Source organism: Oncorhynchus mykiss, chromosome 3 (genome assembly GCF_057628025.1).
Source record: "Oncorhynchus mykiss isolate SJ-2025 chromosome 3, ASM5762802v1, whole genome shotgun sequence".
Taxonomy (NCBI): Eukaryota; Metazoa; Chordata; class Actinopteri; order Salmoniformes; family Salmonidae; genus Oncorhynchus; species Oncorhynchus mykiss.
Window position 1 is genome coordinate 62,792,053 of NC_143024.1, and position 13,787 is coordinate 62,805,839.

A 13,787-nucleotide genomic window follows, 5' to 3' on the forward strand; every position below is an offset into this window, starting at 1 on the left:
ATCATAATCGGTCGACCTCTAGTTTCTTTTTTTGCCGTGTTGATGTTTTCATGGAAAACAAGGAAATTTCTAAGTGACCCCAAACTTTTGAACGGTAGTGTACATGGTAACTGGTATAAAACTGTTTGGTAGTTACTATGTAATTAGAATGCGAAAGAAACTCAAATGACATGGAATTTGTGCAATATAATGTAAATTACGTCAATCTAAAACTAGGTGGACCTATTAACCATGCGGCATTTTGTAGGGGTCACTATAAACATCACAGCTGTGAAGAAATGTTCACATATTATGTACAACGTGAACACACAAGAACACGAGCCCCTTCAAACTCATAGACAGATCATCAGTAGATCTCCAGACTTCAAAGGCCAGAGAGTGAAGGGAAGGTGTGTGTGTGTGTGTGTGTGTGTGTGTGTGTGTGTGTGTGTGTGTGTGTGTGTGTGTGTGTGTGTGTGTGTGTGTGTGTGTCTTTGGCATGATGCTGCCCACTGGCCAACTCTTTAAACCTCTGAGAGGACATGGATAGATGCCCTCATCCATAGGGATGTAAAGCCAGTTAAAAAAATATAATCACTACAGCTTTACCCCTTCCTATGATCCTAGAGTCCCTGGGTTTTGGTTGATTAAACTCTGCCTTGTGAATTTGGGATTAAAGCTTGAGGAATACTTAATGCAGAAATAATGATTCTTTGACACTAATTATCTGTATTTATACTATACATACAGATACTGAGTATGTATTATACATTATATCTGCTGTCGTTGGAATAACCGGTCACATACATCATCGACTCGGGGCAGTTCAGACAAGTTCAGACAGTCCGTGGGCCAAGGTTATGAAGTAAACGCCATCATGTCAAATGATTTGATGAAGAAGGCTACAGATGCACGTTTCAATGATACACCGACAGAGGATCTTAGGGCTCATAATACATATCATGAAATGGAGAAAAGTCTTTGCCCTTCGCCTTCAGTCAATTTCTCCCTGTAATATTTCTAAATGGTAAGAACTGTACTTCTAAATGCATTGTCAACTGTGGGACCTTATATAGACAGGTGTGTACCTTTCCAAATTATGACCAATCAGTTGAATTTACCACAGGTGGACTCCAATCAAGTTGTAGAAACATCTCAAGGATGATCAATGGAAACAGGATGCACCTGAGCTCAATTCCGAGTCTCATATCGAAGGGTCTGATTACTTATTATATTTCTGTTTTTTATTTGTAATAGATTTGCAAAAATGTCTAAAAGCCTCTTTCTGCTTTGTCATTATTGGGTAATGTGTATAGATTGATGAGGGGAATTATTTAATACATTTTACATTATTTAATACATTTTAAAATAAGGCTGTAGCGTAACAAAATGTGGAAAAAGTCAAGAGTTCTGAAAAATTTCCGAATGAACTGTACATGGAAAATTCAATGGATTTGATTTTTTTGTTGAGATGGAATTATACAGTGGGGCAAAAAAGTATTTAGTCAGCCACCAATTGTGCAAGTTCTCCCACTTAAATAGATGAGAGATGCCTGTAATTTTCATCATAAGTACACTTCAACTATGACAGACAGAATGAGAAAAAAATATCCAGAAAATCACATTGTAGGATTTTTAATGAATTTATTTGCAAATTATGGTGGAAAATAAGTATTTGGTCACCTACAAACAAGCAAGATTTCTGGCTCTCACAGACCTGTAACTTCTTCTTTAAGAGGCTCCTCTGTCCTCCACTCGTTAGCTGTATTAATGGCACCTGTTTGAACTTGTTATCAGTATAAAAGACACCTGTCCACAACCTCAAACAGTCACACTCCATACTCCACTATGGCCAAGACCAAAGAGCTGTCAAAGGACACCAGAAACAAAATTGTAGACCTGCACCAGGCTGGGAAGACTGAATCTTCAATAAGTAAGCAGCTTGGTTTGAAGAAATCAACTGTGGGAGCAAATATTAGGAAATGGAAGACATACAAGACCACTGATAATCTCCCTCGATCTGGGGCTCCACGAAAGATCTCACCCCGTGGGGTCAAAATGATCACAAGAACCACACGGCGGGACCTAGTGAATGACCTGCAGAGAGCTGGGACCAAAGTAACAAAGCCTACCATCAGTAACACACTACGCCGCCAGGGACTCAAATCCTGCAGTGCCAGACGTGTCCCCCTTCTTAAGCCAGTTTGGATGATCCAGAAGAAGATTGGGAGAATGTCATATGGTCAGATGAAACCAAAATATAACTTTTTGGAAAAATCTCAACTCGTCGTGTTTGGAGGACAAAGAATGCTGAGTTGCGTCCAAAGAACACCATACCTACTGTGAAGCATGGGGGTGGAAACATCATGCTTTTGGGCTGTTTTTCTGCAAAGGGACCAGGACGACTGATCCGTGTAAAGGAAAGAATGAATGGGGCCATGTATCGTGAGATTTTGAGGGAAAACCTCCTTCCATCAGCAAGGGCATTGAAGATGAAACGTTTGCAAATAAATTCATAAAAAATCCTACATGTGATTTTCTGGATTTTTTTTTCTCATTTTGTCTGTCATAGTTGAAGTGTTCCTATGATGACAATTACAGGCCTCTCTCATATTTTTAAGTGGGAGAACTTGCACAATTGGTGGCTGACTAAATACTTTTTTGCCCCACTGTATGTAATATGTAGAAAAACTGGAATTAAAGCCAGACTAATTCAGGGGAATAGATGGAACTATTACATCTCCTTTAAATGTTGATATTTGGTTGCGTTGTCAACCAAACACAAGTCAATATTACTTTTGTAATACAATAAATAGCCTATTAACTTGTTGACAAGTTCACAAATGGTATGTTGGATTCAAGTCTCAAACTCAACCAAAAATAAAGGTTAAAAAATGGGATTAAGTCAGTGGCTAAAATGGAACTATTCTAAGCAGTACACATATCTTCTTTAAATGTTGATATTTTGTTGTGTTGTCAACCAAACACAATTCCATATTACTTTTGTAACACAGCAAATAGCCCAGTAAATAGCCTACTACAGGTGTAGGATCTTAATTTGATCCCCTGTTGCAGGAGAATTTGTAGTGTAATTTGAGGCTTAAAAAGGCTTCTGAAGTTTCTCATTTCCCCTTTGACATTTCAGACTTGATTTTCCCTTATGGAAAATGTATTAACCGCGACGAAGATGTCCATTAATTATAATCCACACATCATAACTCACATTTCCTGTTGCCTCATTCATTTCCTGCTGTAGCAAACTGGCTCAAATGAAGATCCTTTATCGCTAATGTAACTATATACCGTAAAATGGGTAACACATCCATGGCCATATTTTGAGGTTACTGTAACTATAAATGTCTTCTTATATAGTCATATAAAGCGTGCATGTTCAAGATAGCATGAATAGGTTGTCGCAGGTCTGTGGAGATCTTCACAATTGCTGTAATAATCTGTGCAGAATCTCGAACTGCATTGATCCCTTGCACTATGTACTTATTATGCAATATCAACTGCAATCCAAACAATTTGGTTGTGCTATTAGATAAAGCACAGTGATAACACTAATTTGTTGTATAAATAACCAAAATATCTGACATGGAATTCCCATTTGAACTTTGCTGTGCTTTTAAATGAGTGAAAGCACAGTGACAGACATTTGGGTTACAACTAAACCAAAAACACACGTTGTTATTCAATTGGAATTTGGTTGTGCTTTAGATGGTTGAAAGCATAGTGATAACACATTGGAAATTCAACAAACTTTTTGAGTGGGTGAATATAGGTTGTAATCAATGTCTCAACCAAACATTACCCAATTATCCACGTTGAAATGACTTGGTACGCCCAGTGGGCCTCAATTGTATGCAAATCTGTGAATACATGAAAATGGATCACTTTAAATGTCACTTTCCGAATCTCTGAAGGTCAAGGTTTGATTGCAGAGATTATGTAGCGTTTGGTCGAGACTACATTTATTTGCAGTGGGCGTTAATACCAGGAAATAAAAGTAAGGGCAACAGCAACAGGAGCTTTTACAGAGGTGGGGACATAATGAGGATATGCTTGAGACAGACCTATTTTCTCATAATAGAGGATGCAGACAAAAAGGCAGAGGGGCGTGAAGCCTGCGTAACAGGGTGCTTCTAGGTAAACAGTAGGCAGGGAGAGAACAATGGATATACAAGGTAGAGAGATGGAGAGTGGGAGAATGGTAGCTGCTGTGACTGTATTCCTGCATCATTGAAAGGTAATTCAAGGACAAAAAAATACTTTGAAAAGTGACCAGAGAAAAATAATGTTTAAGAAAATGAACAGCATGGACACATTACAATTCATGCTACAGACAGTGAGCTGGGGATATAAAATTATTAAAGGAGACTATAATGGATTAGAGATTACATGGTTGACATGAGGAGTGTAGAGAGCCTTTGCACAAAAGCAGATACCAGACAAAAGGATATAACCCACACTATAAACGGATAAACTGGCATGCCATTCAGATAGTCCACTTGAATAGCCCACCTGTAAACCTCGAAAAAATCGGAGTGTTTCTCATCGGTGTATACATTCCAGACTGGCCACCTCATACAATATATTTGAACACTGTCCTTGGCTTGACTGTAGAAAGACCTAAGAGTAGGGGTGCAACTTTGGTTTTAGAAGTAGGGGGGACATAAATATTTTTTTAATTCATTTTTTTCCCCAGTCAGATAAACACTAAAAAACAGCCTACCAGACCGCTCGGAGACGTCCGCATCGTCCTAAAGCACACCGTTGCCTCGTTTAATATCACATTCCAATCATAAAACTGTGGGGGACAAAAATGCAATTTCAGAATGTGGGAGGGGGGGCATGCCCCGCCCCTGTCCACAGTGAAAAGTCGCCCCTGCCTAAGAGTAAACTGTTTTTTTGTGTTTGCTACAGCTGTGGTGGATAATGGTGGTGAAGATGTTTCTGAGAAAACAGGGCTGTGTTCTGTCCTCCAGGGAGATTGTGAACCTTGTGGCCAACATAGACATACGGGATGTATGTCTATGTTGGCCACATGTTCTACATCAATTTCCATGCTATCCTTTTCATAGCAGTGCAGGAGAGTGACACTTCTTCACACTTGAGATGGATGAACTTCATCTGACTTTTCCCACCCTTCTTTACCTTGCACCCTGTGATGTTTTCAAGGGAATGTCATGCGCAGATCAAACAGAAAGCACTTACTTAGCAGTTCTGAGAATATAGCATGCATCGTCAATTCCTAGCAGTGGCACCATTTTATGGTTCAATTAATTTTAGTTGCAGGAATGCCCATGTTATTGGTAACACCTAATTGGTTTACAAAATCCACTCCGTCTGACCTTATTTTAACACTATGACCAAAGTTTTTATGTGATTTCAGGCTTCTATCACATCCATTCACTGTCTGCTACACTATCTCTTTGTGCTTAGAGATAGATTTCCACCAGCTGCACTTGGAATCTCTAATTTAACTGGTCCACAGTCTGTCTATCTCTGAGACCTGTAAGTTATCACCAACAACTCCCTGTTGCCTCAGGTAACTTCAAAAGACTGTTTGTATTACAGGTAATTACAAAAATATTTTTGTTGTATTACAGTTCATAGTCTCAGAGTTCAATTCACATTGAACTGTAGGCCGTGCTGTAATTCCAGAAGTTACAGAAGCACATTTTCATGAAGGTAATGCTATGGAAAGTGTGATAATGAATGTAAAGGTCTTTCTTCCCCCCCCCCCCCCCCCCCCACACACACAGAGAGAGAGAGAGAGAGAGAGAGAGAGAGAGAGAGAGAGAGAGAGAGAGAGAGAGAGAGAGAGAGCGAGATAGAGAGCGAATAGAATGTTATACAGTACCTTTTGTTCTTTTGAGCTTCCTTCTTGTCCATGATGACAGGTACACAATTGGTGAGCTCTGTCCAGTCGGCATGCAAACCACAGCTCCAGCCCGTAGAGAATCGAGAGAACAGCCAGGACTCCTCTTTCCCTGGTCGGTGGCATGTACATTTCTTCTGCCCTGGCTTGCAGTCGCATGGTTGCTCCAAACGAATATTCCTAACTAAGTGCCTTCCAAACGTGGTTCCCCCGGTTTTTTGAATGTGTAAAAACACTATCACATCGTATCCTTTGATGTTGAAATCCACGTGTCGCTGAAGGTCTCGTTCAGTAAAGTTGAATTTTGACGGCAATTTCGGAGGGCTGTCATCCTCCAGTTCTGTGTAAAAGTCTTCGTTTGTCCGATATTGGGTAGAAAGTATACTGACCCCTCTCAAATTTTCCCCAGTTTTAAAGTGGCAAGAATTGCTGCCAGCTGGACATATATATTGATAGCCTATCATTACAAAAAGAACAGCTAAAATAGGAACTAAGATCAATTTATTGGATTTATCATCCATGTTAACAAGAATATGTTTTCATGCCATTAGTGTGAATTATTACACATGATCCTTTCAGTAGCTGCCGCTTGGTTCATCACAATAATGTCTATGGATCTTCAAAGTGCCACATGTTGATCTGGACAAGATTTAGTTATTGTTCTTGCTATCAAAAGGCATATTTTGGTCTAAGCAGGTAGCCTACCTTTATGTTTCAAGGATACTGCAGTCATATCACACCAGAGCAGATCATTTCAAACGAGGCAGGCTTGCCGAAACATGACATATTCCGGTTACTTCTCGTCATGGTTGTCCAACTTCACAAACGGTATTTTCAGTGCTGCACACTGACGTCCCCCGTGCTAGAATTTCAAGTGAAACCGAACCTGTCAACATGTTTCATTCTGATCCCGCAAAATTACAACTTTACATCTCGGGAAACAGTTGTCTGATTCACTTCAGCACCACAAACGTGCTTGTAGGGAAGTGGAGAAATGTCGGCGTTCATATATCCTTATGTCCAAGGCGTGCGCATGAAGGGGCAAGCGACTGCTGCTCCGACTACAGTGGGATGGGTCCTGAAGCATCCTCATTCATCGCGCGGTTCAGTTTTGTTCAAATATTGCAGGCTAGCTTAGGCTATTACTTGAAGATGCTGCTGCATTCAAGACCCGGTGATCACGTTACGCCCTCTTCGTGGTAATATACTCTCTATCGATTTTTGTGGACATAACCAAGGCTACTGTAACTTGGCTATAGGCTAGCATAGGATAAAAGGATCATAATCTTTCTTGTCTCGTAGAACAGATAGCCTACATTCAGCTCTTGCGTATCAGTCAGCACACACAAGTGACTAGACAATTCGATGTTTTTAAAGTAAGCTATGAGAAATTGAGAACGGAATGTGAGTTTAGTGCCGTGCAATTAATTAACCAATGATGGCTAATCTTACACCAAGAAAATGCAACCAATAGCACTTTGAATATTGCAACGAAAGCCAATGGCGACAGAATAATAGAATACAAACGACATTACAATATTGCCAGCCAATCAAATGGGGAAACAATGTATCCAGTCCAATCCAAATACTGTACTAACTTCAGGCAGCCTATTTCATGCATTGACATGGTTTCATGAGAACCAAAAGCATTTAAACCAATTAGCACGATATTTATAGATAATTAGATTAATTAAAAAAAAAAAAAATACATATAAAAGTTAAAAACCAATCGCTAGTGAATGAACCCTCATCACTTACGACTTCAACACCATGGACAGATGGCAGGTATCAAGTAGCAACACAAGAGGTTGTTTGTTGTAAATTGTTGACACATGGTATCTGTCCATGGTGCTGAAATTGGACGCGAGAACGATTCATTACCACGAAGAACACTTAATGTAAAGGTATTCTATTTTAAAAGAGCCCTGTGCCAATACTATGTCATCTAAAAAGCTTTAAAAGAGGAGCTGAGAAATACATTTTTAGAAAAGTACTTGATTTATTTTTTGAAGGCAGACTTCCAGAGTAAATTGCACATGGCTGGTGAAAACAATGGGCGCATTTGAGTAGTAAGGCTACACCAACCAACTGTAGACAAAAGTCTAGGTGTGATGTCAGGGGCGGTCAGGGACGGATTACTTAATGCAAGTCACGTGCCCCGGTGCCCGACCTCCAGGGGCCCCCTACCCCCAAAAATGATAATATATACATATACAGTATATATAAAATAGTTTGGACACACCTACTAATTTCTTTATTTAGGCTATTTTCTACATTGTAGAATAATAGTGAAAACATCAAAACTGTGAAATAACAGATATGGAATCATGTAGTAACCAAAAAAGTGTTAAACAAATCAAAATATAGTTTATTTTTGAGATGCTTCAAAGTAGCCACCCTTTGCCTTGATGACAGATTTGCACACTCTTGGCATTCTCTCAACCAGCTTCATGAGGTAGCCACTTGGAATGCATTTCAATATAGAGGTGTGCCTTGTTAAAAGTTAATTTGTGGAATTTATTTCCTTCTTAATGCAGTCAATCTGGACAATGTCAAGAACTTTTAAAGTTTCTTCAAGTGCAGTCACAAAAATCATCAAGCGCTATGATGAAACTGGCTCTCATGAGGACCGCCACAGGAAAGGAAGACCCAGAGTTACCTCTGCTGCAGAGGATAAGTTCATTAGAGTTACCTGCCTAAGGAAATTGCATCCCAAATAAATGCTTCACAGAGTTCAAGTAACAGACACATTTCAACATCAACTGTTCAGAGGAGACTGCGTGAATCAGGCATTCATGGTTGAATTGCTGCACAGAAACCACTACTAATGGAAAGAAGAAGAAGAAAAAGAAGAAGAGACTTGTTTGGGGCAAGAAACACGAGCAATGGACATTAGACCGGTGGAAATCTGTCCTTTGGTCTGATGAGTCCAAATTTGAGATTTTGGGTTCCAACCACTGTGTCTTTGTGAGACGAAGAGAAGGTGAACGGATGATCTCCGCATATGTGGATCCCCCCGTGAAGCATGGAGGAGGATGTGTGATTGTGTAGGGGTGCTTTGCTGGTGACACTGTGAATTATTTAGAATTCAAGGCACACACAGCATTTTGAAAAAAATGGTTGCAGGAGTGGGGGCTGAGGGGGGCAAATATCGTAAGAGCACTTCATAAGCAATGGCAGAATGCGTAGAATCGTAGGAAATTGGCTTTAAAATTGCAACATTTTCTCTCAGCCTCATGGCAAAATGTGTAAAATAGCAAGAAATGTGCTTTGTAACTGCAAAATGTGGAGAATAGCATGAGATGAGTTATAAAATAGCATGAGATGAGTTATAAAACAGCATTTTTTTATTCTCTGCCCTATGGCAAAATGTGTATAATTGTTGTAAATTAGCTTGAAACTGCAAATATTCTCTCAGCACTTTTGACAAAATGTGTAGCATAGCATTATAAAATGGCACATATCTCTCTCTGCCCCATTTTTTGGGGGTGTGGGGCACCCTGGAGGTAGGTGCCTAGGGGCCCCAAATGCGGCAGTCCAGCCCTGGGGTAGGTGCATTTAAGAAAGCCAAAAGTCAGACATGCCGACCACACCGCTCGTGTTACGTGCGCGAGCGTTGCAAAATAAATGTACACATACATGTTATTCAATCATTGCATCCACACTGCTCATGCGCGTCAACGAGTGTTTGCGTAGCCATGCGCTAAAGTAGTTATATTTAGGACGCTTGATGCGCTGCAAGTCCCGCCTCTCCCATCTCCTCACTGATTTCTAGGAGCATATACCCACGTGGGTGATTGAATGATGTACTGAGGTCCACACTCCAGTCGGTGGTGGTAATGCACCTTAAAGTTGGTTGCCAACCACCATTTGAAGTCCAAAGACGAAGAAGAAGCCTGAAGGAGGAGAGATTACTGTGAAACTAACTAGGTTTACCCTTTTATCTGTGGATTAATTGTCTGAGTAAAGGACCTTGTGCATTTCAGGTAAAATAACAACTCAATGTTTATATCCCAGGACAAATTAGTTAGCAACAGCAAGCTAGCTAGCTAAATTGCCATAAACGTTTAATGCTTTCGACCTGTTCCAAATTAACATGTTAAGTTTGACATTTTAAAGAAAAACTTTTATAAACAATGGAAACACTGTCATGTCAATCTGAGTCTTGCTGTTGGAAAACCACATTACATGCTGACTATACCTGGCACATGCGTACGCCACAGCGTGCACGTTGATTTTGTCCATCCACGCCAGACTTGATCAGGACACGCAGGTTGAAATATGAAAATTAACTCTGACAAAATCAACGTGCACGCTGTGGCGTACGCACAAACTTAACATGTCTCCAAACCCAATATCACACACTCACCATCTGAAGTCATATGCATGTGTTAAATAATCAGAGTGAGAGAGAGCCTCATTTGTAGACTATTAATCAAGGCAGACAAATTAAAAACACCCTAATGATTGGTTGACAATAGAGCCTCCCACCCTCAATGCAGCCGATGGCTGCAGGATGAAGTTGGTAAAGAGCAACTGCAGAACTGCAGTCAAATCTTCATGACCTATGATTTCAGAATTTTTGTACCGTTCATGTAGTCGACGTGTAGGCCCAAGTTGGTCAATTGTTATCCCCATAATGCAACACACTTTGAAAGGCGGTGACCAATGATGGTCATTAGTCTACAGTTTAAAAATGTAAATTAATATTTTAAATAAATACATTTTAAAAAGAGTAATTGAGTCCATAGTGAAGGACTCTACAGCTGGTTTAACACAGGCAGCGCAATTCTGATCTTTTTTCCCCCACTAATTGCTCTTTTGACCAATCAGATCAGCTCTGAAAAAGAACAGATGTGATCCAATGTGATTGGTCAAAAGACCAAGTAGTGGAAAAAATATCAGAATCGGGCTGCCTGTCTAAACACAGCCACTTCACAGGCCTAAACAGCAGCTGCAAATGAAATCAAATTTAATTTTTTACTTTAGTTTATATTTAGTAAATATTTTTCTTCAATCTCATTTTTCTTAAAAACGGCATTGTTGGTTAAGGGTATTTCACGGTACGGTCTACACCTATAGTATTCGGCAGATGTTACAAATACAATATTATTCGATTTTTGATCCAAATCTGTCTACTTCTATCTGTCTACATCTGTTTCTTTTGTGGCAGGAATCACATTTAGTGGGCTTAATACTTTAGGGGAACAAACAACCAGATGCAATTCAGATAGAATAGTAGAAATCGTTTTAAATACTTCACACAAGCTTATAAGAAATCCCACTATGCCCTCCGACGAACCATCAAACAGGAAAAGCGTCAATACAGGACTAAGGTTGAATCGTACTACACCGGCTCCGACGCTCGTCGGATGTGGCAGGGCTTGCAAACTATTACAGACTACAAAGGGAAGCACAGCCGAGAGCTGCCCAATGACACAAACCTAACAGACGAGCTAAATAACCTCTATGCTTGCTTTGAGGCAAGTAACACTGAAACATGCATGAGAGCATCAGCTGTTCCGGACGACTGTGTGATCACGCTCTCCGCAGCCGATATTAGTAAGACCTTTAAACAGATCAACATTCACCAGGCCGCAGGGCCAGATGGATTACCAGGACGTGTACTCCGAGCATGCGCTGACCAACTGGCAAGTGTCTTCACTGACATTTTCAACCTCTCCCTGTCTGACTCTGTAATACCAACATATTTCACGCAGACCACCATAGTCCCTGTGCCCAAGAACAAAGGTAACCTGCTTACCGCCCCGTAGCACTCACGTCTGTAGCCATGAAATGCTTTGAAAGGCTGGTCATGGCTCACATCAACACCATTATCCCAGAAACCCTAGACCCACTCCAATTTGCATACTGCCCCAACAGAGCCACAGATGATGCAATCTCTATTGCAATCCACACTGCCCTTTCACACATGGACAATAGGAACACCTATGTGAGAATGCTATTCATTGACTACAGCTCAGCGTTCAACACCATAGTGCCCTCAAAGCTCATCACTAAACTAAGGACCCTGGGACTAAAAACCTCCCAGCCTATAGGGAGAAGGTCAGAGACCTGACTGTGTGGTGCAAGGACAACAACCTCTCCCTGATCAAGACAAAGGAGATGATTGTGGACTACAGGAAAAGGAGGACCGAGCATGCCCTCATTCTCATCGATGGGGCTGTAGTGGAGCAGGTTGAGAGCTTCAAGTTTCTTGGCGTCCACATCACCAACAAACTAACATGGTATAAGCACACCAAGATGGTCGTGAAGAGGGCATGACAAAACCTATTCCCCCTCAGGAGACTGAAAAGATTTGGCATGGGTCCTCAGATTCTCAAAAGGTTTTACAGCTGCACCATCTAGAGCATCCTGACGGGTTGCATCACTGCCTGGTATGGCAACTGCTCGGCCTCCGACCACAAGGCACTACAGAGGGTAATGTGTACGGCCCAGTACATCACCAGGGCCAAGCTTCCATTCATCCCTTACCTCTATACCAGGCGGTGTCAAAGACTCCAGCCACCCTAGTCATAGACTGTTCTCTCCGCTACCGCATAGCAAGCGTACCGGAGCGCCAAGTCTAGGTCCAAGAGGCTTATAAAAAGCTTCTACTCCCAAGCCATAAGACTCCTGAACATCTAATCAAATGCCTACCCAGATTATTTGCATTACCCCCCCCCCCCCCCTTCTACACTGCTGCTACTCTCTGTTATCTATGCATAGTCACTTGAATAACTCTACCTACATGTACATATTACCTCAATTACCTTGACACTGGTGCCCCTTCATATTGACTCTGTACCGGTACCTCCTGTATATAGCCCCGCTATTGTTATTTACTGCTGCTCTTTAATTATTTGTTATTCTTATCTCTTACTTTTTTTAAGGTATATTCTTAGAACTGTATTGCTTGTAAGTAAGCATTTCACTGAATGGTCTACACCTGTTGATTTGATTTGACACAACGAGTCTCGAAATTAACACATAGGCCTACATAGCCAATATGTAGGGCATGCTTTATTAATGTAAAATTCGATTGTGATTTCCCATTATTTCACAGTTGGTTATATATAAGGTGCAGCAATATTTTGCAGCATGCTGCCTTTTCGGTTCCATATCCGGTATGCTTCAGACATCTCTACCCCGTTAAAATTATATGTAAAATGATTAAGGTAAGCGTTATGGATAGGATAGGGGGGTAGGGATGTTGCTCCGCAAACCCCTTGAATAAAAAAAAAGAATCTAACATGTAGGTGGCCATGACATTGCATGTCCCAAAATGTTGTCACCAAAAACTAGTTATTTTATTAGCTACGCCCGAGTACACTTCTCAGAAAGGTGTACATTATGTAATACAAAATCCAATACATATTATACAATGTTTATTTTCCTTTGGCTGTTAAAAATAATACAAACAAATATATTTTACAATAAAAGAAGCAGCGAAGGACCTATCAATGGCAGCGGCCAGCATTACCGGGGTAAGGAAGATGAATACATTGTAACCACTAAAAATGTCTATAGAATGTTCGAAGCTTCATTTGGGAGCTTTATGGGCTACAAAGTCACAATCTTGTCATAGCCCGTTTTCCCTTGATATTATTGTAGCGCTGCTTGCATCCGTTTTCATTCCTAAAAGCAGCTTTCCTATAGTGTGTGTTAAATGAAACGTGAGGCTATCATTTGTTATCCTGGCTAACTGAGACTTTCTCACATGAACGATTTCCCGCCCCTGTTATTTTATGTCACGTTCTTTCATCTCATCTTCTTCAATGGGCTGCATAAGCTATCCCTTCACCCAATATGTTGGCTGCTATTACATCTGTAAACAATTGCTTGCTACAGCTACGTGGCACTTTGAGACGACAAAACGTTACAGGGTCATGTTACATTTCACTCTCTTTTCTATAAATCTAAT

The 13,787-nt window shown here is 40.6% G+C and overlaps 2 protein-coding genes across 5 annotated transcripts in view; one reads left to right on the forward strand and one right to left on the reverse strand.

Moving 5' to 3' along the window:
- The window catches only part of LOC110504222 (heparan-sulfate 6-O-sulfotransferase 3-B-like), a 100,076-nt gene extending 92,809 nt beyond the window's left edge, over positions 1–7,267 (reverse strand). Inside the window, exon 1 of the mRNA XM_036974546.2 lies at positions 5,846–7,267. Within this exon, the coding sequence (XP_036830441.1) occupies positions 5,846–6,384 (539 nt within the window). The 5' untranslated portion in view covers positions 6,385–7,267. The remainder of the gene's footprint in view (positions 1–5,845) is intronic.
- Positions 7,268–13,039: 5,772 nt separating this feature from the next.
- uggt2 (UDP-glucose glycoprotein glucosyltransferase 2) overlaps positions 13,040–13,787 on the forward strand; it is a 44,924-nt gene continuing 44,176 nt past the window's right edge. For all 4 annotated transcript variants that reach the window (XM_036974548.2, XM_036974549.2, XM_036974550.2 and 1 more), the window contains exon 1: positions 13,040–13,350. In XM_036974548.2, coding sequence (XP_036830443.1) covers positions 13,327–13,350 — 24 coding nt within the window. In that variant the 5' untranslated portion in view covers positions 13,040–13,326. The remainder of the gene's footprint in view (positions 13,351–13,787) is intronic.